This window comes from Meles meles, chromosome 9 (assembly GCF_922984935.1).
Source record: "Meles meles chromosome 9, mMelMel3.1 paternal haplotype, whole genome shotgun sequence".
NCBI lineage: Eukaryota > Metazoa > Chordata > Mammalia > Carnivora > Mustelidae > Meles > Meles meles.
Window position 1 is genome coordinate 3604949 of NC_060074.1, and position 26990 is coordinate 3631938.

Here is a 26990-nt window from a genome sequence, read left to right on the forward strand (position 1 = left end):
CCAGACATGTCACAATTAAATCTCTGAAAAGGAAAGATAAAGGAAGATGAAGAAATACTTTCAAAAGCCTCCAGAGCCAGAGAGAAACCATGCATTACCTACTGGGGAACAATGAATCAAATGATTGCAGATCCCTCCTCAGAAACTTGAAGGACAGAAGAAAAAGGCAAACATTTTTCAAGTCCTGAAAGAAAAGCACTGTCAACCCAGAATTCTTTTTTTTTTTTTTTTTTTTTTTAGTATTTTATTGATTTATGACAGAGCATGAGCACAAGCAGGGAGAGGTGTAGAGGGAGAAGCAATGCAAGGCTCTATCACAGGACCCTGGATCATGACCTGAGCTGAAGGCAGATGCTTAATGGACTGAGCCTCTCAGACACAACCTCCCCCCCCACCCCGCCGCCATATTCTTTATCCAGCAAAAAATATCCTTCAAGAAATAAGGTGAAGACATTGGGGAGGGGAGGCGAACCATAAGAGACTATGGACTCTGAAAAACAACCTGAGGGTTTTGAAGGGTCAGGGGTGGGAGGTTGGGGCAACCTGAGGGTTTTGAAGGGTCAAGGGTGGGAGGTTGGGGGAACAGGTGGTGGGTAATGGGGAGGGCACGTTTTGCATGGAGCACTGGGTGTTGTGCAAAAAGAATGAATACTGTTACGCTGAAAAAATAAATAAAATGGAAAAAAAATGAAAAAAAAAAAAAGAAATAAGGTGAAGAAACACTAGGAGGATTTGTCACCAGCAGACTTATTCTAAAAGAATGGCTAAAAAAGCTATTCAGATGGAAAGGAAATGACGATGAAAGGACCCTTGGAACATAATGAATAAAAAAAAGAGCAGTGGAATTAGATAGATTGCATACTATAGAACATTCCTGAAGTGACAAAACTGTAGTGATGGAGAACAGATCAGTGGTTGCAAGGGTTAGGGCCAGGAAATGGTGTGATTATTAACGTGTAACAGGAAGAAGTTTCTTTCTGATGATATGGTGATAGAACAGTTTTGGATTCTGCTTGTGGTGATGGTTATAGGAATCCATACATGTGATAAGATTTCAAATTTTACCCTGAAAAAGAGCATATATAAAGAAGGACTGATGATGTCCAAATAAAATCTGTACCTGAATGGACATAATTGTACCACTGTGAATTCCCTGGTTTTGACATTTTACTGTGGCTATAGAAAATATTATAAATGGGGCAAGACTGGGTACACAGAAACTTTCTGTAACTTTTTTTTTTTACAATTTCTTATCTTAACCAATTTCAAAATAAAATATTATAATAGAAATAGGATCTACTTTAGTTTTTTTTTTTTAATTTAATAATTGAGAAAGGTAGGATAAGAGCAGGTGAATTCAGGATTTGGAGAAAATCAGCTGAACTGGAAATTGGTGTAGGGTAGATTTTGGCTGGTTCAGTGAGATCATTCTTTGCACACATCTCCACCCATCTGTACACACACAAACACAGTCATACTCACCCAGGTTTTAATATTTCCCTATTATGCTTCTACCATTCTCTTCCCAGCCATCTATCTTGGATTTTTCTGTGCTTAGCATTAGGAAAGATCTCTCAGGAGATCATCCCTTCTCCTGTTGGTAGTCTGACCCATCTAACTCCTCTCTGCATCCACTTCTGCTTCATCCCCTAACCCTCTTTGCAACCCTTATAGTTCTTGTTGTCATAAAATTCCAGCCTCCATCTCTAAAATTATGTTGCCAGCAGCCTGATAACATTGCAGCATTTACTGAGCCTTATTAGATATGATGGAGTGAGAGGGTATAAGCCTGACTCAGAGGCCTGACTCAGCACTAAGCTATGTCAGACAAAGGAGTCACCTTGGGTCCTGCAGTCTCACCATCATATTTCTGAGCCCCATATGCCCTCTGGAGGGTAGAGGTTGGAGGAGAACTGCTCCATAGAAGTGTGAGGAAACCGTGGCAGGTGAGTAGGAAGTTGGAGGAGAGTAAGGGAGTGGGGAGAAGTTAGCTTATTTAGGAGAAAGTTTGGGAGAATCCAGCTCAAATCCTTTGATGATCATTAAGGCTAGAACTGAGAAAGGAAAAGGGAAGTCAAGAGAGCAGAAAGAACAGACAATTTCTGATAGCCAAAGACTCTGTTCCCATCTTTTTCTGAGACTCGAGGGAAAGGAAGGGTCAAGATGGTAGACCCAGTTCTGAGGCCACTGGGAGAGGGAAGAGAGAGAGCTCAGTTGTTGTGGATGACTTTGTGGATCCAGTCCGTATAGTGGGAAACCCTGGTGTAGTAGCCAATATCACCTCTCAGAATACATCCTGCTGACCAAGATAGGATCCCATGGAGCTGATTCTGGCACAGGATTGGGGCGGCAGCTAATTCCTGTTAGAAAAAGGACAGATGGGTCAGGCAGGATAGCCAAAACAAAGATGACCTAGTACCTAGGTAGTACCTAGGCAAAGTCCCTATCTGAAGGGTCCAGAAAAGAGAGATTTAGGTGACAAGGACAGGGAGAAATGTCTGGTGGACATGTTGGGCACATCCCAGCACTCGTTCTAGGCTACATCAGAGTTAGCCATGAAGAAATAACACTTTGAGATATTTTCACCGTGGCATCTAAGTTCATGAATACTGGAAAGACACATTCTTTCCTGGATTCCATTTACCTTTATCTCTTCTTGAACGTAGAGACAGTAAATTAGATTGGTTGAGGGAGATAAATGGACCCCCAAATAGTGTCCCAGACCAAAATCAAATGAGGCAGAGGGAAAAGAGTTACCTTACACGTGTGTGTGCTCTCCAGAGATGATCCCGCACAGAACATGTTCTCTGTGATTTTAACAGGAAATTCTCTCACAGGGGATTCTTGGCAGTCATCATTAGGGAACCAAAAGACAGTCTGATTTATCTGGATATCAGGCTCTGTGTCTATGCACACGAGCATGCGCAAGCACGCACGTGCACATACACATGCACACACAAGAGAGAGAGAGAGAGAGAAGGCTTTGTTTTTCTTTGAAACTTAGCATGTTCATCTCCCTTTCTTCTCCCCTTCCCTCCCTCTTTTCTGTCATTAACCTCTCCATTATTCAATCAAAGAAAAAGCCAAAATGAAAAGGAACCGAAGAAGAAACATAATGAAACGAGAAAACCATGGTCTAGTCCCAGGGTTGCAAACTGCATATCTTGGGCTTGTGCGTGCATGCTTTTGTCTGTGAATGTTGTCTCCTGGTTTCTAATGAACAAGCCACACTCAGCATCAGCAGCAGGATTGCCAGCCAGCCCCATCCTCACCCAGACACCTTTTCACCCCTCACCTGGGGGATGAATGAGCCAAGAACACTGGATTCCAGAGACCTCCCGCCATAAACAGTCATGTTACCAGTTTGGGCCTCAGTTTCAAATGAATAAAACTAGAGGTTAAGATATTATAAGTTCTCAGGCTTCTTCCAGTTCTCATGATCTATAGTAATAATTATATGATAATCCTTTTTGAGTGGATACTTAAGGAGCACTAAGGGTCTGTCTTGAAGGTCACTCACTGGAATTCTTCCATTCCCAGCCCCAGCCAGAGACTGTGCACTTTTCCCCTCTTCTGTCTTCTGTGGTATTGGGCAGAACCACCAGCTTCACCTGATCATTGAGCTTTTGGGGATGATTCAGCTTGATAAGCATGAGGTCATGCTCTGCAGAATCCCGGGTAAAATCTGGGTGTTGAACAGTAAGCATGGGTCTTAAGTTTCCAATCTTGTTTTGGAAACTCTCTTTTGAAGCAGCAATGTTTATTTCAAGAAATCTGGAAGAGGCCACGAAGGATTAGGTATTATTCTTTGTTCACCTTGTATCCTTTCTCCCCAACTTGCTTTGTGACTCTGCATGAATTCCTTCCACAACTTGCCAAGACCTCCATTTCCTTGTCTGGCAAACGAGCAGTTCTATTGCAGTTCTTTAACTCTTGGATCTGTACCACATTGTATATAGGCCTTTCTTCCCTACCGATTCATCCCCTAGTCCTCAGTTCCCTCTGTCTATATCACCCCGCCCAGAACTCTAACTCATAACCACCTAGATCTATTTCCTGCCTCCTCCCAATCCCTTCTCAGACTGGAGAACCCCTGGGCAAGTTTCTTCAGGGCTGAGCCTCAATACCCCCATGGCAATCTTGGTGACTAAGGGGGCTACCTCTCCATTGAGACCCCCCATTACTCACGGCAAGAAGCAGTGGGCTGCAGTGAGAACCCACTGTGTGTGGATCAGGGTCCCCAAACAAGGCTCATATTCTGAGTTCAGGAAAACCAAAAAGGTTGGTACAGTTTTGCTGTCCATCTGATTGAACTGCTGGGCTAATTTTACTTGTACTGGTGTTGGTTTTACAGTTTTTGTTGTCACTACTGTCCGGAAAGGAAGACAGAATTTTAGAGGCGGACAGACATTCCAGAAGATGGAAGTCTGAAACACTTTATGTGGACATGCTTGGAAATAGTCAATGTGTCACTGATGTTTGAGGTGTTATTGAACCATTTCAGGGTCCTTTTGCTAATTTTCCCTTAAACTTCCCTCTGTATTTGCATCTTCCTTTTTACTCCTCCTCTCCTTTCTTCCTTCAGCTTGATTATCCTCTCTTTTCCTCAAGCTTCCTTCCTAACTACATAGCAAAATCACATTCTCTTGCTGACACTCACCATCTATTGTGCTAAGTCTTATTATCTCAGTCTGAATCTTCTCTTGCACCCATGGAGCCAGAGGAAAGTCAGTGGCTCTAGATAGAGTATGCAAGGCAACTTCCAATCACAGGATCCTAAATTCTTATCTTTCTAACTAATGTTCTCTCTACCCATCTTATCTAGACACATTTCCTACACTTTACTCCAATACAACCTTTTCAAAGTTTTAAACCAAGTTAGGTACCAGCACTCACCAGTCGCTGTCAGAATGTTGAAGACTAGAAAGAGGTGGTTCATGTCTGTGATCTCCAAGCTCACTGGCTGTAAGTAGACCTAGGAAGGGAGTGAACTACCGACAGTCTGACCTCCTAGAAGCTTTGTAAAGGGGGAAATATCAAGGGGGTGGGAATATCAAGGGAGCAAAATGCTCCGAACCAAGGGAGGATGGCATCAAAGGGAGGAAAGACAGCCAGACCCTATTTCTCTAGAGAGTCTGCCCTCCCATTATAGTCTGGGAAATTTTTCTAAGGTGAAATGCCTGACCACAGAGGGATATCCTGTGAGTTAAGAACTTTATTACCAAAGAGAAATCTCAACTGGCCAATTGTGTCTGCCTTATTCCACTGTCTCCAGTAATACTTCAGTCCCCGGTTCCCTTACATTTACTCACCTGCCCTCACTTCGTGTGGCTGCTCTTCATCTACCTGTGTGACATTTACTAGCCCTCAACTTCAAAATAAACTCCCTCCACTCTGCGCTAGAGCCCTCATCTAACAACTAAGCCAACCTCCGTGTCACATTGACTCTTGCCCTAATGTCACACTGGCTCCACCCCATAGCATCCTCTCATGTCACAGACCCCATGGCATGTCATCCTCCCTCTAATCCCCAGATACAGCTGACCTTTATGTCCATATAAAGACAGACAGGGCTCAGCATGGAGTTCCCTCAGAATGGAGACAAAAGGAATAACAGGTAGAATGAATCAGTTGGCTTTTGTTGGCAAATTTCCTCTAAACTTCGTGGCTTAAAATGATAGTTAATTTTGGTCACAATTCTGTAGGTTGCCAGTTTGGGATGGTCTCCGCAGGGCTCACTAGGCATCTGTGATCCACTGGCAGCCAATGGTTCCCCAAACATGTCCAACGGTTGGCCTGTTGTCAGCTAGAGCGATGAGGATAACTAGGTCATGTGTCTATCATCATTCAACAGGCTAGTCCAAGATCATTTATATGATGGTAATTGCAAAGTTCAGAAAAATGGTATATCTCAATGCCCAAATCTTCAGGCCTTTACATATGTCCTATTTACTGACGTCCCATTGGCAAATCAAGTTGCATGGTCGACTCAGAGTCACAGGTAGAAAAGAGTCCACTACCTGATGGGAGAATGTATAAAATCATATTACAAGGGCAGAGATAGAAGGGGCATAGTTTTTGGCCATTTTTTTCCTGCCATTTTATTGTGTACATTTTCAAACATACAAAGAATTTAAAAGCACTGTACCGTGGATACTGATATGGCTCCTACTTATTTTCTTCAACTAATGCTTTACCATCTTTGTGTTATCACGTAGCTATCCATCAATCTGCCACACAGAGGCAACCAGCTTAATCTCCTCCACTCTGGTTTCTTCTCCCTCCTCTCTGACAGCGACTCCTTCTCTCACAGCTGCACCCTCTCCATAGAGCCCCTGAGTGGCCGGGATCGTTTCCGAACGGGCCTTCTTCGACAAGCTATCTCCTTCTCTGTCCGACTTGCCAGAGTGATTTTTGTTGTTGTTGTGCTCTTGCTTGAAAGCTTACAGGTGTTCCTTGTGCCCATTTCTTCATGTCTGAACTCCTAGCTTGATTGCCAAGGCCCTCAGTAACCTGGGACTGACACGTGACTATGTAGGAATATGACATAATGGGCAGAGTCAGAGTCCCTGGGTAATCTCCAAAGGAGCCTGAGTCCTTGAAAGATCTGTCGGTGAACTTACCTCTCTCTGACCAACCCTAGTCTCTGTGTGTCCTAATGTCTTTTAAAATTGGCTGTAATCTTTGGCTTTTAGCCCTCTTAGTTTGGCCTCACCTGGACAGCTCCCATCAGCACCCCACAGACACAAATTTCTGCTCCAATCTGGGTATTTTTCCTTGGATCCTTGTCAAAAATCTCATGACTGTCATGCTTCCATGGTCATCTGTTTCCCTACATGAGCAAGGACTGGCTCCTCCCCCCGTCATTTGGTCAGAGGCCTGTTTTGAATATATTCTTCTGACTGGCTGTGAGTCCTTGTCTATACTCCCTGGGTTCATACAAGAAAGGATTCTCATCCAACCTCTGATTGGACTGCACCTCTCACTGAGACCTTTCTCGGCCCCCTCTCTGTGCTAATCCCTGCTGGCGCCCAGTGAGCTCCACTTGTTCAGACTGGGTTTTAAGAGCCCCTCAGATTCCAGTTTGTCTCCACTGTCTCTCCCACCGAACTATTCCCTGGTGCATTACTTCTCTCTCTTCTCTACTGTAGACTTTTCACGCTTGGCCCGCTAGCTTCTTCAGTATTCTTCACATTGACCATTTCCCTCCAGGCTTCCTTTCGTTCTTTGGCTCATTGTATAGACAAAATTGGGGGCATCCACCCTACCTCACCACTTATCAGGGAGTCTGCTCCTGTCCATAACCCTTGCTAAATGACTCAAGCCTGGATGTCAAGGGCCAGAATCTGGATCCTCAGAGACACTTCCTGGATCAATGTAGCTCTCCTTCAGTGCCCAGTACTACCTGATCTGGGTCTGTCATCTCCACACTCGTTGTTCGTCCTATCAGACACTCACATGCTTCTAGATGGTCTCAGGTTAAGAAGCTCCATTTACCTGATTCATGACCTTGACTTAAATGCAGGATTTGTATCTGATTCAACTCTGTGTCCCTAAATATTAAAATACCTGGCACTGCATAGTAGATTTTAAAAAAAAGATTTTATTTATTTATTTGTCAGGGAGAGAGCATAAGTAGGGGAAACAGCAGGCAGAGGGAGAAGCAGGCTCCTTGCTAAGCAGGGAGCCTGAGGGGGGACTCGATCCCAGGCAGACCTGATTCAAAGGCTGACACTTAACTGACTGAGCCACCCAGGCATCCCTGAATAGCAGATTTTATACACACACACACACACACACTCATGCATACACATACACGTTTTTTGGATGAATAAGTGAACACCACCTATCTCCTGACTTAAAACTACCAACAGCCTGCCACACTGACCTGACGTCTAGATAATGTCAGCTCCCTGGCTTGCCTCAGATCACTTCCTTGTGAGTTAATGGGAATAGCATTTCAAGATTATGGCTTTTGATTCCAAGGATCAGGTACTAGACATCACTGGCATGAGATTTAATCTTTTTTTTTTCTTTTAAAATCTTAACTGAAGTATAATGACATACAATAAATTGCATATTTAAAATATACAATTTGATAAGTTAATAAGCATATTCCCAAAAGATTCCTTACTCCCCTTTCTAATTCCTCCTCCTTCCCTCCAACCTACCACCTTATCACTAGGCAACAACTAATCTTTTTCTGTCCCTATAGATTAATTTGTATTTTCTAGAATACTAGATAAATGGAGTCATTACAGTAAGTTTTCTTTTTTGGTCTAGCTATTTTCACTCAGCATAATTAATTTGGATTCATACATGTTGTTGTGTGACTCTAGAGTTATTTATTTTCACTGCTGAGTAGTATTCTATTGTCCTGATAGACCAAAATTTGTTTACCTGTTGATGGATATTTGGTTGTTTGCAGTTTGGGATTATACAAATAGAGCTTCTGTGAGTACTTCAGATATGTGGGTCTTTATACATGTGTGTATATATGTCTTTATGTGAACATATGCTTCCTTTTCTCTTGAGTAAATAAAGATGAAATGGCTGGATCATATATAGTAAGTGTCTATTTAAATTTTAAAGGAACAGCCAAACTGTTTTCTGAAGTATTTTACATTTTTGGGGCCCCTGGACAGCACAGTCAATTGAGCTTCCAACTCTTGGTTTTAGTTCAAGTCATGATCTCAGAGTTGTGAGATCAAACCTCTCATCAGGGTCCGAGCTCAGCAAGGAGTTTGCTAAAATTTCTATCTCCCTCTCCCTCTCCCTACTCTCTCTCTTTCAAGTGAATAAATAGATTTTTAAAAAGTATTTTCAAGTATTTCACCAGGAGCGTAATTGTTCCAGTCCCTCTATATCTTCAACAATACTTGGTGTGCTCAGTCTTTTAAAAACTTTTTAAATTGAGATGTAATTGACATATAATGTATTATTTTGAGGTATACAATGTGTTCTGTCTTTTTAACTTCAGCTATTCTCCTAACTATGAAATAGTGTTTCATTTTGGTTTTAATTTGCATTTCTCTATGACTGATGATGTTGAACATCTTTTCATGTGCATATTTGCCATCCATATATCTTCTTTGATAAAGTGTCTATTCAGGCCTTTTGTCCATTTTTCAACTGGGTTGTCTCATTCTTTGAAATTGAGATGTGAAGGGTTTTTAATATATTCTGAATAGGACTTCTGCAATACTTCCAGTAGCTGGAGGAATGGACTCCTATAGGTCTATCCACATGCCTCTTCCCTAGACCTGCTCATACCCAATTTTTGAATCTTTCTCTTTCCAAACCCCTGACTAAGCAGCTACATTATTCATCACATGAGTCTTACATTTTTATTTCAGGCTACTTTTCTTTCCACACAATATAGATGACCAGATGTACCCCCAGAGCTCTTCCCATCACTGCTGTCTTCTAAGGCCGTCTTTGGATGGGGATTATAATACAGTGGTTCACTCCTGGCTTCACCACATACCAAGCTAACCCATTTGTGTATCAAGACAGGCTTTTGTTCTTTTCCATGAGCTGGTCATAAGGGAACTTGCCTGTCCACCACCACATCCCCCAAAAAGAAACCATGAATGTAAGCTGAGAGAGGCAATGGTGCCATAGTGATGGTTGAGACAGGAACCTAAGCCATCTACACATGCAGCTTACTTGTCCTTTGATGTACCACTTCCATCTCACTATGGACTTTTGTTGGGCTCACATGACCTTATGACTTAGTAGATCTGACAGAACACACCTCGTAACCAGCAGTTCTGGCCGCACAGTCACCGGGTGTCCCGAGATCAGGTGTTCTGTCTCTACCGAGGCCTGGCAGCACATCAGGAGCCGTATTCTGAATGGCGTCTGCCACGGATGGTGTAATATTGTTCCCGAACTCGGACGTCTTCGTAATGATTCTCTTACCAGGGCTTGCTGGAAACCCCATAAAATGTCTTTTCCCATCACACATACCTCTAATAGCATAGGTCTGCTAGGCAGTATAGCTAAGGTCTCTCCTGATGTGACAGGCAAGATGCCATCCAGGGCTGCAGTCATCTGAAGGCTTGACTGGGGCTGGAGGAACTGCTTCGGCGATGGCTCACTCACACGGTTTTGGGCAGAAGGCCTCAGTTCCTTTCCACATGGATCTTTCTGAAAGGGCTACTCCAGTGCCTTTATCACACGGTACCTGACCTCTCTCATGGTAAGTGATCCAGAAGAGAGCAAGGGGTGAAGTCGTAATGTCTTAGAAGTCACATATCATCACTTCTGCAATGTTCTATTTGTTAGAAGTAAGTCACTAAGGCCAGACCACACTCGAGGGGACAGAAATTAAGCTCTGTCTCTTGAAGGAAGAAATACCAGAGCATTTGTGGGCATACTTAAAAACCACCACATACGATATCTTCAATATTGTGATGGGATGCAGAATGTCCAGGCAGTCTAGGTTCCCTTGCTTATATTACCACAGAGATCAAAAGAATTAACGCTGGTCAAGACTGTAAATGTTTGTGTCATTCACGTACTTCTGTATCCTTCCCTTGGTAGGAATAGAAATGAGTGCATTTGCTAATCCGTGTAAGGTACCCGAGGCCCTATTAGCCTGTTTCAGCGGAGATATTACATCTGGCACAGCCACTACAATCAGGGAAACTATTCGGTTGACTTGATTGTCTCCCAGGATCAGACGTTTTGTAAGGGTCAGACTAGTGAATTACCTGGGGATAAATGAGGGCCTTCACCCTGTATTCTTCAGGTCTTGATTGGTAGCACTAAACTCTGCCGTTTCCCCCAAGATGTGATACTGTTCTTTATTCACTATCATATCAAATCAGTTTCAGATATTTCACTTTGTCTTCCCCACTAATACAGCCTTTATCCCACAGTACAAGAAATCAGTGTGGAGGTTCCGTCAGTTACCAAGTATATACATTTCAGTTACACATTGGGGTACCAGAGAAATGACTCTTTCTTACTCTAGCTTTCTCCATAGCATTTATTACCATCTCTTCATAGTACTTATTAAGTATAACTTAATATACTTAATTCATTTTAATAAATTTAATATACTTATTCATTTTATTATCTGTCTCCCCAGTGAATCTAATTTCCACAAGGACAGGAATTTTGTTTCTTTTTTTAAAAACTGATATATTTCCAATGCCTACAAATTGCCTAATACATCCCAGAAACCTAGTTCTAGCACATAGCAGGCATCAGTAAGTTCTTGTTAAGTGAAAGAATAAATAGTGCCTGACGCTCAACACGAGTTCATTGTTGTTATTGTTATAATTGCCCTAAGATTTTGCCATCTCTCCCAGCAAGTATGAATTCAAATGTGAAACATTCACTCCGGAGCAAATTAGGGAATGGTTTCTATAAGAGGATCAGAGATGACTGGTGGCACCTCAGGTGTCCTGTGAACACTACCTTTGTTGGTGTTTGGCTGAGAGGTGGAAGGCAGACCATGAGGGAAACCACTCCAGGGTCCTCAGCACTTTCCATCTCTCTCTCCTCCCCTAATGTGAACTGAAGTACAAATATTTAATGTCTCACATTTTCCAGTGGTAATTATCGGGGTTTTTTTTTTAGCCTCCTAAAATGGAATTTCTTGTTTTTAAAGCATTGAGCCATAAAATACTTAAATACTTAATACTTAAATACTTTCAGGCTTTCTCTTGAAAAAAGGATATGGCTATTACCATATTTACTGGTATTTAGAAGTGGCTCCTCGTTTCAAAGGAGGCGTGTGGTTTTCTATTTTATCACAGTCGTCACCATTCTTCGTTGCCTCTTTCACACGAAGGCTAAGTGACAGTTGTCAGTCACAAATGTATGAATCAGATCATTTTTTTTTAAGTGAAGAAAAAGTGATATTGTTTTGATAACCAAGTCCACACAAAAATTGGGAAGAATAAAATGTAAACAGAGAGAAATACACATTTCGAGAAAAATGGGAATAGTGTTTTGGGGAGGTAAGAGAGAACAAAGATCATTCCTAAGCATTTAGTATGTAATCTGCAAACAAAATATGAACAGGTGCATAGAGTGTCACTCAAGATATAAGGACCTGAGTTTGCTACCCTTCCTCTAATCCAATAAAGAGGAATACATAGTATATTCTATCTACTGTATAATTTGCAAAGTACTTAGTTCTTATTTTTAAAAAATGTGTAATTCACATTAACATGCATGGCAATTTTAGCTTTAGTGTTTTTTTTTTTTTCCATATTGACATCTAACCGCAGAGATATACAATGTGCTACTTCAACTCCTTTTTTTTCCCTTTAGGAATGGAAATAAAAAAGAGACACATTGCTAATTCATATGCTTCATCACTGTTGCTTCCCTATTTACATAAAAGTTTTTAATTCCAGCTGAAAAACAATTTAATTAAAATCCTAACTAAGGACCCTCATTCTCTTCAATTTCAATATGGGGAAGGGTAATTTATTCTTCCAGTTGCTTTTAGTTGATGGTTTTAGGATCCAATAACTGTAATTATGACAATAAAAGTAAAATTGCATATTGTAATTTGAATTCTAGGGTGTCCTTAGCTAGCAAATACGCATGATGACTGAGAAAAGTAACAACATCAGGGAGAATCATCTGGATGTTTCTTAAAAGGTCGAAAACAAATCCATCACAATCCCAGCATTGAGCTAAGCTTAAATGGTAGAGTATTGGTGCATATTTGTCACAATCCCATAAGGAAACAAGACTGTTCTCGTGTTTGTCTCAATATGTCTTTCTCCCTCTACCACCTTTCCCATCTTCACTCCAGCCGGTTGTGAAAACAAGGCAGTTACGGAGCCCAGGACTCACTGATGGCCACGCAGGACGCTTCTGGGTGTGAACCAGACTGGGGATGACTCACTGAAAGCCAAATGTTTGAATGGAAAGCTCCCCCTACAATGACACAAACGCAAATATTTATAAACATGTTCAAAAGCATTTTGGAACTCTTGGAGGAGGGGTAAAATACCACCACCCATCCTTCATTACGCCATTTTGATGAAACACTGCTTTGCTCTCACCGTGCTGACCCAGGCTCTAAGACGTTCAGAAACGAGGTCACTACAATTGGTAGGACTGTCCTGACTCATGGCATTTCTTATTTTGAAATATGAGTCTCTTTTGATAACTTCAGCCCAATCTGTATTTCAAATGCCTCAAAAATGCATGTGCTACTTGTGAGAGTTTTCAGTTTCCTATAGATAAGTCTCATCGCGGGCCATACAGAGTTCCTAAGAAAAGAGCGGTTACCGATGGAAATTAGTTTCTTTCTGAGCAAACTTTGACTTCAAATGGCACAAGCAGATATTCAAATTCTGTACTTTAATATTGTCTATTGTTTTAAACACCTTTCTTTACTCCTCAAGCAAATAAGAAATGACGGTTTTCATTCTGACAGATATTTTTGGCGCACACCAGGTTCTCGTTTAGACTTATAAAGCCTTCGCTTGAGACCCTGGAGCCCATAACTGAGACTATTTGAGGTCTGTGGGAATTCAGCTCCTGTTAGAAACCACCTCTGAAGATAAGGCGATGGTGGCTGTAGACGTTTGGTGCTTTTCCATCTGGTCCAGATCTGAAAAGGATCCAGGGGGACAGGAAGTAGTCAGGCCAAGAGGCCAGCCCTCCTGCTAAACCAAGCTGCCTACCCTTTTTCTGTGACCCCCTACAATGGTTTTTCTTAGGTTTGTTGGCTTACTTTATTTTATTCTATGTATTTAATTTTAAAATATGGAACACCTCACAAATTTGTGTGTCATCCTTGCTCAGGGGCCGTGCTAATCTTTTCAGTATCATTTCAATTTTAGTATATGTGCTGCCGAAGGGTGCACTTGTTGGCATATTTTAAAAAGGACATTGAGGGGCGCCTGGGAGGCTCAGTGGGTTAAGCCTCTGCCTTTGGCTCAGGTCATGATCCCAGGGTCCTGGGATCCAGCCCTGCATCGGACTCTCTGCTCAGCAGGGAGCCTGCTTCTCCCCTCTCTCTGCCTGCCTCTCTGCCTACTTGTGATCTCTGTCAAATAAATAAATAAAATAAAATCTTAAAAAAAATAAATAAAGCACATTGAACCACCAGGCACCAATGACTGAAGTCATTAAACTAAGCAGTGGTACTCCTTTAGAATTTTGTCTTGCATCCAAAAAAACAAGGAGAAGTGGTTAGACTAGTGGCTATAAAGAGATATGAATACAGAGGCTAGTATCAAGAAGAGATAATATCACCTTTGATCTCCATATTTGGGACTGGCGTTATCGTCTTCTGCAGCAAAAACATCCTGACCAGATTAGTGTACGGGGACTGAGTTACAGATATAGCCCTGCTGCCTTTAGCCAGGATCATGAGAAAATTGGTTTTCTAGATAAATGAATTTCCTAGATTTCTGGAGTTTCCCCCATCAAGCTGCAGAGGAAGATTGAAGGGGTAGGAGCCGTTAAATGAAAGTTTTTACTTTTCCCTTTATACTCTTCTATAAAGAATACTTTTTAAAATAAAATTAATACATATTATTTTACTATTTTTAAAAATTTGCTTGGAACTATTTTTACACAGACAAATGGGTTATGTATTTCTGACCTCTCAAACAGAACCAAACTGAGTTTTCTTTGGATCATTATCATCATCAGAAAACTCAGTTCTTCTCTGTACTACAAAACCAAGATACCGTCAAATAGTCCTGGAAGGTGCTGGAAGGGTTACTCCCACACTAAATGTCCTCCCTTTTACTTTTTTCTCACAAACGTTTTGCCGTCTGCTTTGCTGTGAGATTGTCAGCTGTCTCTTCATCCTGACAGAATGCCACCTACCTGCGGCAGCCTCTCTCAGCCTCTCTCCTGAATTTGTTGCTTTAATTGGATGCTCCCTAATCGGCTGACAGGTTGGTAAGTCACATAAACAAACTTGCTAATAGTCCACATAAAAGTAAATTAAATGAGCAGAGAGTGTATGCCCAAGGATCACTCTTATAAGCAATGTACCCCCCCCCAAAAGCTTGAGTACATTCATTTGGAGGTTTCAGTCTTATCCTTTCTGTTTGGATCACAGCTGTGGTTCAGACACTAGATGACAGTGGGTGAAAGAGTTATATGTAAGTGACACGATGCTCTGCTGTTCTGTAACAAAATGAGTCGCATCCTTTTTCCTTCCCTTGTGAAATTGCTCAGCAGCAGTCCAGGTAGACACCTGTGATATTAAATTGTAGTTCTCATTCTTTAGGTGTGTTGAAATGATAGCCCTAAACATGTTGCCAGTTCCAGAATAATATTTTAAATTGGCAATAATTACCAGCATTCGGATAAGCATTCATTGATAGTGAATGTTCTCAAGCGCGATAAATGCATACTTGGTTCCTGACATACAGCTTCTACCCTTAGAATTTCCTGAAAGAGTGTAGGGGCACCTTTTGTCATTCCGAAGACCTTTTCAACCACACCAGAGTGGTATATGCTAATGGCACGACTCTTGGTGTGCCCGTAGGTAGCTTTGGGATGATGGCTGGTTCCCGGAGGAGCCAACCTTGTTAGTGAGTTAGAACTTCCGGCCCCATCCTGCTGACCTCCAGGGAGGAGAGAGAGAAGCTGGAGACTGAATTAATCACCAGTGGTCAATGACTTACTCAACCATGCCTATATATAAGGCAACCTCCAAAGAAACCACTCAGTGATCAAACTGAGTGCTTCGTGATGGGTGAACATATCGAGGTGTTGAGAGGGTGATGTGCCCAGGCCTGAAGAGGGCACAGAAGCGCTTTGCCTCCTCCCCACCAAATATTTTGCCCAAGCAGTTTTTTGGCTCTTCCTGAATCATATCCTTTGTAATAAACCAGTAAATAGCAAGCAAACTGCTTCTGTGAGCCATTCTAACAAATTATGGAACTTGAGAAGGGGGTCGTGGGGAATAGCCTGACCATCAGAAATATGGTTGGCCTGGGATTAGGACTGGTGTCTGAATGGGGGCAGTTTTGTGGGAATGAGCTTTTAACCTGTCTACTAACTCTGGCAGTTAGTGCCAGAATTGAATTGTAGGACACACAGTTGGTGTCTGGGGAGTTGAAAAATTCACTGGTGTAAGGAAAAAAACCTACACAATTAATGTCAAAAGTGTTGTGAGTGAAAAACTGCTCACCAGGCTTTGATGATCTCAAATGCTTGAATATGTATCAGGTTTGCCAAATCCATATGAAAAAAACAAAGGCATACATGCAGGCTCTCGTCTACTGGGTCGATCAGACAAGACTCAGCTGACTCACAGATACATGGAAATAGATCAAACAAGTAGCGTGTGTTTGAGAGGAACATTTTAGTTAGACAGGGAGTGGGGATTTTTGGATGATCGTTCTGAATGTGAGTCAGAGAGTAGGTTTGTGTGGGTGAGTGCGTGGGCGGATACACCTGTGGGTGTCAGAAAGAGGCGGCCAGATAGATGGCTGTCGTTTTGCAGCTAGTAAAACGACTCTAATAGTAAAGTAAAATTAAAGATACAGACCTTCCTGGAGGCTTTAAAATAGCTTTAGCTCAACAATGTCAACAAAGGTTTATTTAAAATAGACCAATCACTTCCCACAAAGAGTTTAAATTACCTTACATAATAACAGGCAGTTTTCATTTACCACTTACTTGAAATTTGGTAATTACCACAAGTGAAATCTTATATTCCTGGTAGCCAAAAATTTTTAAAAATGGGAAAATTGAAATAAATTGGGCAAATTGCTTATCTAGAAAATGACCTTCAGCTGTTCCTAGTGTGAGGAATGACAGCAAATGACTTGCAAAGGGAAAAGAAGCTAAAATGGGAACTAGGATAATGAAAATTCTATCTACAGCTATAACAAGATGACTTCTGATATACTACCCACATGCAGTAATTGGGTAATACAAAAGTATGAAAAGAGAGGGAATTGGTATTATAATTGCTTGCCTGGTTTTATCTGGGAGAGTCATGATGCCAGTGACGTGGAGTTTGTGCACACAGACTCCATTTAACAAGAAATTCGGATTCTGTTTTTGGCAATTCCATTATTGCATCCCTGGATTCTGCTAAGTGTGAACTTATGGGCAAGTCCAGAGCCCACAAAGCTATTTGGAATATCACTTGAAACGAAGGCAAATGATTCCAGAATGACAGAGTTGAGGGACAAAATAATACAAGCTCATTATAAGAGAATTAAGATATGACAGGAAATATCATTCATTGATTTAAGAGAATTCATTTAAAGCTACGAGACACTAAAGGAGCCAAGGGTCTGCTTCGTTTTATATTCTCTCTCTGCAAACTAACTCCTCCACTCCTTGCCATGTATCACTTTTCATTATGAACTGGTGGATAATAAGTGATACAATGCACTGGCCTAGCAGAGCAAGAAATCCACTCATTCCTGGTCATTACTTTTATGTCTATGGCCATTAGTGATTCTCACATAGTTCATAAGCCACTTGGGGCTAGAAAAATCCAAAAAACCACATCTGCCTCTTACTTGTGTAGGGAAGATCACTCCTGCACCGGGAAGGGAGCTCTTCTTACCTTTTCCATTCTGAAGTGCTATTCATTACCTCACCTTTTCCCTCCCAGCGGGGAGATCAGATCCATGCAGCGAGTCTGAGGTTGATCCGTGGTGGCATGAGCCGCTGACGGGAGCGTGCCGGATGCAGAGGACTGTGTGAGCCTCGCTCTGGGACAGGTTTATGCTGCAGTTTTCCGACTCATCTGAAACCCCAGCGCTTAACGCAAGGAAGGTTTCATTCTTGCTTCTGCCGCGTGTGCATTCCAGATGGGGAGGCGGGTTCACTCGGGGAGGAGGCTGGTGGGCGCTCTGCCATCCTGTGGCCGCGCCAGCTCTCTGGTCACCGCCGCGGGGAAACGGACAGCGGAATCTCGGGTGGGCTTCGCACTAACTTCTACTCAGAAGACAGCCCTGGGGCTTCTGCCCAAGTTTCATTGGCCACATGGTCTTCCGTACTTCAAAGGAGCTGGGAACCTGGGGAATAGATGGGCTGACTGCTTAAAACGGTCTGTGCATTTCTGAGCACAGCCTGACATCCTCCCAAACCAAAGAAGTGATATTAAGTTTTTACTTATGTCAATTTTCTACTCCTTTGTCATGAATAGGAGTGTGAGTCGTGTGTAGAGAAGAGGGCACCCTACACAGAAGTACAGTTTTCTATACATAATTACTTTATATATAATGGCTTATTATTTTCCACAATAGGTATCCAAAAGGGAGGACGATATTGTGAAAGAGAAAATAACACCAAGCCCTCCTTTTTTACCACTAATTCCAATGTGGGTTGACTAAAAGCAGCAACATGCCCGGATTTGTCAGGCTAGACACTTCCCGTAACAATTAGTTACCCTCTGGTATTTAGAAGTCTGGGTAACTTTTTCTTTTGTTTCTCTCAATTTTATAGTTTTTCTATAATCTCCATGGTTTAAGACAACAGAATTTACTAATCGCATGTGTTAACAATTCAGTGTGGGCATTTGACAAATGGACTTCTGTGAGGTGATTTAGGGACCTGGGCTCCTCCTTCCTGACTTGCATCCTCCGGTGTTCCTGAAGCCTCTGCACCCAGCGGACAAAGGAAGAGAACTAGAGAGAGGACCGCGCCAGGCTTCACAGCGTATCGTCATTCCCACCCCCACCGTGTTACGCAGAAATCACGAGCACGCTTAGCCTCAAGGAGCCATATGTAGTCTGGCTGTGTGCACAGGAAGGACAGAAATCAGTCTGGTGAGTGTCTACTACCATGTTCTTCACATGACCTAAGTAAATGCATAAATAAGGAAAAGAAAGACTAAGGAATCTGACCAGAGTGGGAGCTGTCGGGGGAAAAGAACATTATTTCTCTTGCCTTGTCTTTATTTCCCTCATTTATAGTTCCGTGTTGCTTCTCTACAAGTTCTTCTTTCTATTTTTTTAACCAGTTTTTAAGAATTTTAATATTCTTCTTTGTTGAGAGTGGATAGAAATGAGCACAATGACACTCCGCAGGCTGGAAAGTAAAAGCTGATAATCTTACCGAAGGGAAATTCACCTGTGCGAATCAAAAACTTTCAAAAAAGGTATAGTTAACAATTCTATTTCTAGAATTTCATCCATGGAAAAAAAACAGGTAATATAAACAGTGCAAGTACAAGTATATTTAGCATAGTACCATCAATAATGGCGAAATGGACTCTGAAAAACAACCTGAGGGTTTTGAAGGGTCGGGGGTGGGAGGTTGGGGAACCGGGTGGTGGGTAATAGGGAGGGCACGTACTGCATGGAGCACTGGGTGTGGTGCAAAAACAATGAATGTTATGCTGAAAAGAAATAATTTAGAAAAAAATGGCGAAACACTGTTAAGACATAAGTGCCCAGCAACTGAAGGTAAATTAACGTGACTTCTAATGCAGTATCACGTGGCCATGAATGATGCCATAAATGTCTATATAGTGACACCAAACGATGTTCCTTATACGTTCTATAAGAACATCGGTTTATAAGTCTCTCTGGAATAGTCCCATTTTGATTTTTTTAAATACACACAATACATATAAAATCAAAATAAAAATGGATATTCTAGACATGTTTACAAACTGATATATATATATAATTTTTGCTTACCTGTGTTTTTAAGTTTTCTTACATAAACAAGTGATTTTTTCTAAAAAGTGAATTTAGTTTTTGTTTTATTTTATTTATATTTTAAAATATTTTATTTATTTATTTGAGTGAGAGCACACACAGGAGCAGGGGGAGGGGAAGAGAGTGAAGGGGAAGCAGACTCCCTGTTGAGCAGGGAGCCCTCCGCAGGGCTGATCCCAGGACCTGAGCCAAAGGCAGACACTTAACAGACACTTAGCAGGTGCCCCTAGCTTTTATTTTAAAGCGAAAATGAAAACATTTAAAACAGAAACATAGAGTTTTAATCCATACACATGTCAAAGAAAAAAACCCAAACACCACCTGGTTACTCACACTGAGTCTATCTTCCAGGCCTCCATGCCCGAGAACCTGGAGCAGTCCCAGCCATTGGAGGCGGGGCGGGGGCAGGTGGGTGGGATGGAGGTTGGGGAACTGCGCTCTGGGGAGGCCCTTGTCTCAGTGCCCGACGTAGACAAGCTGTGGGTCCACGCACAGCCGCTGCTCCTCATTCCTCACCTCCCTCATTCTGACAATAGTCTGCTTTCTTTCCTCTGAGTAGGAAACCTGCAGAGGCAGCTGGCTTGTGATATTCTGTGTAGGCATCTGAGTTATATGCAAATCACATGGAAAGACAGTCAGAATCTTTCCTCAGATGGCCCAAGTCACGAATATTTGTCTATTTGTCTCGAGTCTGTATTATGCCTAAAAGAGGGCAGGTACTTCGGAGATTTCGCTTACTTCATTTTTTCCAGAATTAAGTCGAGCTGCTGTCAGAAGAGGTTTCAGCTTTTAAAGTTCACTATTCATTTCGGAGTTATCCATGCGTGCACGCTTACGAAAGTCAAACTATTTTCAAAGATAGAGTAATTTTTCTACCGCAATTGAATTCAACGTCAGTGAAGAGCCAGAACATAATTTCATCTAAGAATCAACACCCTTTATGTTCAAATAATTTGTAATATGGACATAACAGTCGAATGACAAAACCACTTTTAATTGCATTAGGTAATAAGAATATAGTGATTTTATGGGCTGTAGACCTCACTCAGCGAAGTCATACATCTCTGTCACACACACACACAAACACACATTGCAAATGTTACTAATATCTGTTAAAATCATAATAGTTATACTTAAAAATTAACAGAAAGTAGTGTACTTTTTAAAATACCTATAATCAGGGGCGCCTGGGTGGCTCAGTGGGTTCAGCCTCTGCCTTCGGCTCAGGTCATGATCTCAGGGTCCTGGAATCGAGTCCCGCATCGGGCTCTCTGCTCAGCAGGGAGCCTGCTTCCTCCTCTCTCTCTGCCTGTTTCTCTGCCTGCTTGTGACCTCTGTCAAATAAATAAATAAAATCTAAAAAAAAAAAAAATCCTATAATCAAAAATCAAAGCCAATCTTGGTTTTCCATTAAAGACCAACTTCTAGTCAATCTTTATACTCTTTTCAAAAAAAAGCATACTCTTTTCAAAAAATTACTATATTATGGAACTCAGAAAAAAATGAACAGAACACACCAAGATGTCGCTTTGCTAAATTGTAGCATCTTATACTGGCGTAGGCTATTTTTTGGCTTTTCAAAACAGGCTGAAAAAGAGCAAGTACTGATAATTGCATGTAATTCATTCTGATTTTACTGGTTAGCAGTAAGAATTCTCTTTCCTAACAGAGAAGGATTAGAGGTCGACTCTCACAGTCATTCAGGGTTTTCACTGGAGGCAGAAGGGAATTCGTCCCTGAAGGGAAGCAAACAGCGCCGGGGCTGGGGTGGAAAGGCCAGGAAAAAGCCGGAGACAGGCCCCTCGGTCTCCAGCCGGAGCTCCCCGGTAGACGGTCGCCGAGTGCCGCCATAAGCAACTCAGCTGACTACAGCTTTTGCCACCGCAAACGACACCAGAACCGGCACAAAAGCTGTGTCCTGGGGGAAGCCTTGCACTCAGGCCTCAACAGTACTGTTCCTCTGGAAGATCGCGTCTGTCTTGTCACCCCTGGCTATTCCCTTCGAGAAGCAGCTCTAAACGCTGCCCGTTAGCTCCGGACTCCCTGTTCCCAGCATCTCACGTCCTCAGCTTGACCATCCGTGAAAAGATCTTGGTCAGCGCGGGGCTTCCCTCCTCAACCTCGGTCCCTAGCTTGGTGCCAGCGCGCATGGTACCTTCCCGCTGCTGGACTCAGTGTGGGAGGAGGCTCACTGCATTTGGGCAGAAGGAAGACACAGAAAGCTCATCGAACTCACCCGAGAATTCCCCTAAAATTGTATGGGGAGCAGCCAGAAGGGCTGGTGCAGTTACAAAGGTAACTGAGTGCATTGCCTGTTCTCTGACAACCAGAGATCCCACAGTAGAAGGGGAGAGAAAGAGCACAACTTGGCAACTCAGGCCTTTTCTGATTTGAATCCCCTTGACAAAGCAGCTGTCTGATGCTCTCTTATGACAGCCAGTCATCTTCCCACTCACTCATTTCACCCGTCCTCCAGCCCCTCCCTTCCGCACAACTCTTAGCTTCCAGCACTTGTCTCTTTGCTCAGGACCCCGAGTCCCCCTCCTATCAATCACTGAACCCATTTACATGCCCTTGAACCCGTGCGCGGTTACATCACGCATTAGGATTTCTGTGGGGTGTCTCCGTGTGTGTAGCATGTAGAACACGCTTTTCAGTAGGTGAACAGGTTCTTTGGTTAACCTGTGTAGCTATATTACTACAACTACACAATGTAATGTGTAGGTAGCTGCACCAATAGAGTGCGAATGGCTGAATTCTGATGGCGGCTCAAAACCAGCCACCTTTATATGCAGGTAGGTGTGTAGGGATGTAGATACCAAGAGGCATGTAGCTCTTGTGTTTATCTGGGTATCTGTGTTTAGGTACCTGGACTGTGTTTAGGCACGTAAAGTCTGCATCTGTGCACATCTGCATGCACGTCTCAGGGCAGAGCCAGTGGCTTCCCATTAAAGCAGCTGTCTCCAAGTCTTCCGACCGAGGTGTGCTACCGTCTCATTTCTGGGGGAAGAATTTTACTGTGCTTAAAATATATGTAACATAAAACTTACCATTTTAATCTATCTTAAGTGTATAATCCAGTGGCTTTAGTTACATTCACAGCATTAGATAAATAATCACCATTTCCTAGTCCCAACACCCAAACAGAAACTGTGACTATTAATCAATAATTCCCTTCTTCCAACCCCTGATAACCTCTAATCTACTTTCTGTCTCTATGAGTTTGCCTATTCTAGATATCTCATAGAAGATATTTCATATTCTTGTATTACATTTAAGTGAACAATTATATAATTGTCCTTTTGGCCTGGCTCATGTTACTTAGCATAAAGTTTTCAAGTTCATCCATGTTGGAACATGTATTAGAACTTCATTCCCTTTTTATGGCTGAATAGTATTCCATTATAGATCTATGTCACATTTTACTTCCCCACTCATTTGTTGATGAACGCTTAATTTTTTTCTACTTTTTAGCTATTGCGGTAATGCTGCAATGAACATTGGCATACAAATATTTATTCAAGTCCCTGTTTTTAATTCTTTATGGTATATACCTACAAATAGAATCGCTGAGTCATATCGTAATTTCATGTTTTGCTTTTTGAGGAACCACCGAGCTGTTTCCATAATGGCTGCACCATTTCACATTACTACCAGGAATAGATGAGGTTTGAAATTTCTCCACATCCTTGCCAATATTTGTTGTTTTCCTTTTTGACAATGGCCATATTAATGGGTGTGAAGAGTGGTATCTTACTGCGGCTTTCATTTTTCATTTCCCTAATGATCAGTGATGTCGAGCATTTTTCATGTGTTTATTGGCCATCTGTATTTCTTCTTTGGAGAATTTTCTATTGAAGTTCTTTGCCCATTTTTTTTTTAAGATTTTACTTTTTTATTTGACAGAGAGAGAGCGAGCAGAGGGAGGCAGGCAGGCTCGCTCCCTCAGCAGGCAGAGGGAGAGGACAAAGCAGGCTCGCTGAGCAGGGAGCTGGATGTGGAGATCGATCCCAGGACTCTGGGATCATAACCTGAGCCAAAGGCAGACGCTTAGTGACTGAGACACCAGGCACCCCTCTTTGCCCATTTTTTAATTGGGTTGTTTTTCATTGTTGAGTTGTAGGAATTCTTTATAAATTTTGGATACTAATTCCTCATCAGGCATGTGATTTGCAAATATATTCTCCCATTCTGTAGGCTGGTTTTTCACTTTCTTAATAATGTCCTTTGATACATAAAAGTTTTTAATTTTGATGAAATCTAGTTTATCTATTTTTTTCTTTCATTGCTCACTTTTGGTCTTACTTAAGAATCACTGCCACATCCAGGATCATGAAGATTTGCCTCTATTTCCTTCTAAGAGTTTCATGGTTTCAGCACTTATGTTTAGTTCCCTGACCCACTTTGAGTTAATTTTCATATATTAGGTAAGGTAGAGGCCCAACCTCATTCTTTTTACATGTGGAAGCACTTTTTGTTGAAGAAACTGGTGTTTTACCATTAAGTGGATTTGGTGGCCTTGTCAAAAATCAATTGACCACAGATGCATTGGTTTATTTCTGAACTCCCAGTTCTACTCTGTTGGTCCATGTGTCAGTCTTTTCGCCAGTACCACACCACTTCGATTACTGCAGCTTTGTTGTAAGTTTTGAGAAATGTGAGTCCTCTTACTATTCTTTTTAAGACTGCTTTGGCTATTCAAGGCCCCTTGCAGTTCTATATAAATTTGAATATTGGCTTTTCCATTTCTGCAAACAGGGTGGTTGGAGTTTTGATAGAGACCATACTGAGTCTGTAGGTCACTTTGGGCACTACCGCCATCTTAACAATATTAAGTCTTGATACCCATGAACAGGGGATGTCTTTCCATCTACTTAAGTCTGTAATTTCTTTCAGCAATGTTATGTAGTTTTCAGTGGATAGGTCTTTCACCTTGTGTTTAAACTAATTTCTAGGTATTTTATTTACCCTCTCTCTCTCTCTTTTTTTTTTTTAAAGATTTTATTTATTTATTTGACAGAGATCACAAGTAGGCAGAGAGGCAGGCAGAGAGAGAGGGAAGCAGGCTCCCTGCTGAGCAGAGAGCCCAATGCAGGGCTCGATCCCAAGACCCTGAGATCATGACCTAAGCCGAAGGCATAGGCTTCAACCCACTGAGCCACCCAGGTGCTCCTACCCTCTCTTTTGACTTAAAAATCATCCCCCATTATAATAACTAGACTATAATGTGTCCATAGTGCGTAGAACAGTGCCTAACACAGAGCAGACATTGAACAAATGCTAACTGAATATTAGAATCTCCAAAACCATAGGGTTTTGGAACTTAGAGGAAATAAACACTAATGCCAATTTCACTCTTCTAAAAGTAAGAAATGATGTTCAGAGAGGCTAAGTGAATTGCTCTAAACAGCACAGTTAGCTAGTGGTAGAATCAGAAGTTCCTATCTCCTAAGCGTTTTCTGTGGCTCAAAATGTAACTATTATACGCCAAGATTCTGTCTGCTGGAGTAAATAAATGGGTGTGTTTATAAACTTGGATGCTTGTCTTTGGGTTTGGAGACTTTTCACTATCTAGTTCCCTAGTCTCTGAAATCAATCTTAAATAATTGTGGTACCCACAAAAGTAGCTTGCATTTAAGACCAAAGAATAATATAACGCATTTCAGCAAATGAGGTTATTTAAATGGATATGTAACTCAGTTCATGATTACCTGGAGACATGCATCTATGAGGGTATCATACATGAAAATCTCTAGGAGTATGTGTGTGTGTGTGTGTGTGTGTGTGTGTGTGTGTGTGTGTGAGATGAAATGGCCGAGTTTCATTTTGGAAATGAATTTTAGAGCTTTCCATGCTGAGAACAGATGATCTTCTACTAGACTTTATCTCCTAAAGAAGTTTTCTCATTATATAGAATTATGTCCATTTAGAGAAGGAATGGAGGAAAGACAAAAGATATGACAAGAACTATGTCCTTGTTTACAAACTAAGGTATTCCTTAATGTGTTTTATTTATTTTTTCTTAAATAAGAACTGCTTGTTCGCTCTTTGGCTCTCTCCTGAGATAAGGATCAATCAGTCTGGGACAATGTTTAGTTTTGCTTTATTCTGGCCCTTTTCCATAGTTGATCAGTCCTTAGGTCATTTTCTTACCTCTCCTGATATAGGTTTCTCCTAGAACCTTCCAAAGATGGTCAGTAGTCATGGGTCTGGGGATTGTTTCTGGGTCAATGGTGCAAGACCAGCAACTCTCTGGCTCTGGAATTTGGGAGCTGTAGAAGAGAATTGTTAGTTACCTACTCTATATCCTTTTCCTTATTATTAGCTCCCAGTTTTGTTGTGGGTAATAAAGTACTTAGGAAAAACAAACAAAATCCCCCAGATGAACGAAGACTCCACTTCCCATTTTTCTTGGCAGCTAGAGGTTATCATCAACCCAGCTTTGGACAATTAAGCATAAGCAAAATTTTTCGATGGGGCTTTCAGTAAAGATCTTTAAAATGGAGCAGACATCCAGCAAATACCTTTGGCCCTGTGTACCCTGTCCTTCTCCCTGGCCGGACTCTAGCGCTGATGCTAGAAGTGCAACAGTCCTCTTATAACTGTGGCAACCTTAAGAGAAACGTTACGATGTCACAGAGATATAAGCACTGACATCACTGGGCTGCTGAACCAGTGCTCACTGCCACCTGTCTCTTTTTACACGAGAAAAACCCCTTATTTGTTTAAACCATTGGCTTTGGACTCTCTACAACCCGCAGCCCAATCGAATTCTTAACTGATACAGCAGCTTAAAGAGAAAGATGAGAGAGTTTGAGTCAATGGGCGGCTATGTATCTTGTTGGTAAATTCCATTTAGAGCAACATTATGGAGGAATTCTAGGGAGCCGACGTCACTGTAGTGGAATGAGTCAGAATCTCTCGCCTTCTTCCCTCCACAAAAAGCACAAAGAGCAAGAAGATCAAGTAACACTACAGAATGCCCATGTCTTCATAATAACTAGAAAACAGAATGTCCAAACTTCAAATTAACTGTCAGTAGAAAATAAACACTGAGCCCCAGCGAGTTGCCCCCACGCTCCTGATGCAAACCCCTCTCAGGAAAACAAAGTCAGTTTGAGAAAAACTGTGCAGAGTTTAGAAAAGGGGGAGCTAGTGGTGGACTTAAGATTGCTCTAAAGCCACCAACCTCTTGGTTTTGAAAATACTGAAAAACCAGGCTGATAGATCAGAGCGCTTCCTACAGGGACGGTGTCTCGCAGTGCGTGTAACGTGCAAGGGGGCAGTCTTGGAGAGACAGAGTTTTAGGCAGAGGGGTCAGAAGAAGGTGAGGTGGCTTTCAGAAATTATGCA

The 26990-nt window shown here is 41.9% G+C and overlaps 1 protein-coding gene and 1 non-coding gene across 2 annotated transcripts; both read right to left on the reverse strand.

The window, feature by feature from the left end:
- Positions 1-2210: 2210 nt before the first annotated feature.
- On the reverse strand, positions 2211-9970 carry LOC123950905 (serine protease 58-like). The gene is made up of 6 exons (XM_046019380.1): positions 9758-9970; positions 4897-4975; positions 4189-4369; positions 3521-3774; positions 2758-2906; positions 2211-2360 (listed from the first exon to the last, which is right to left on the reverse strand). The coding sequence occupies exons 1-6, from the start codon at positions 9968-9970 to the stop codon at positions 2211-2213; spliced, it is 1026 nt and encodes a 341-aa protein (XP_045875336.1).
- A 3770-nt stretch (positions 9971-13740) lies between these two features.
- On the reverse strand, positions 13741-13847 carry LOC123951227. Its single transcript, XR_006820377.1, has one exon. It is a non-coding gene; the product is annotated as a U6 spliceosomal RNA (small nuclear RNA).
- Between the last annotated feature and the right edge of the window lie 13143 nt (positions 13848-26990).

What these genes read in the sequence shown, in the direction of transcription:
- LOC123950905 (XM_046019380.1), bottom strand. Translation starts at nt 9,970, where the DNA reads ATGTGTGATGGGAAAAGACATTTTATGGGGTTTCCAGCAAGCCCTGGT. An exon ending in GCAGCCCACTGCTTCTTGCC is followed by an intron (nt 3,775 to 4,188) that starts GTGAGTAATGGG and finishes GGCCTCTTCCAG; the next exon opens with ATTTCTTGAAATAAACATTG. An exon ending in CTGGGAATGGAAGAATTCCA is followed by an intron (nt 2,907 to 3,520) that starts GTGAGTGACCTT and finishes TCGTGTGCATAG; the next exon opens with ACACAGAGCCTGATATCCAG.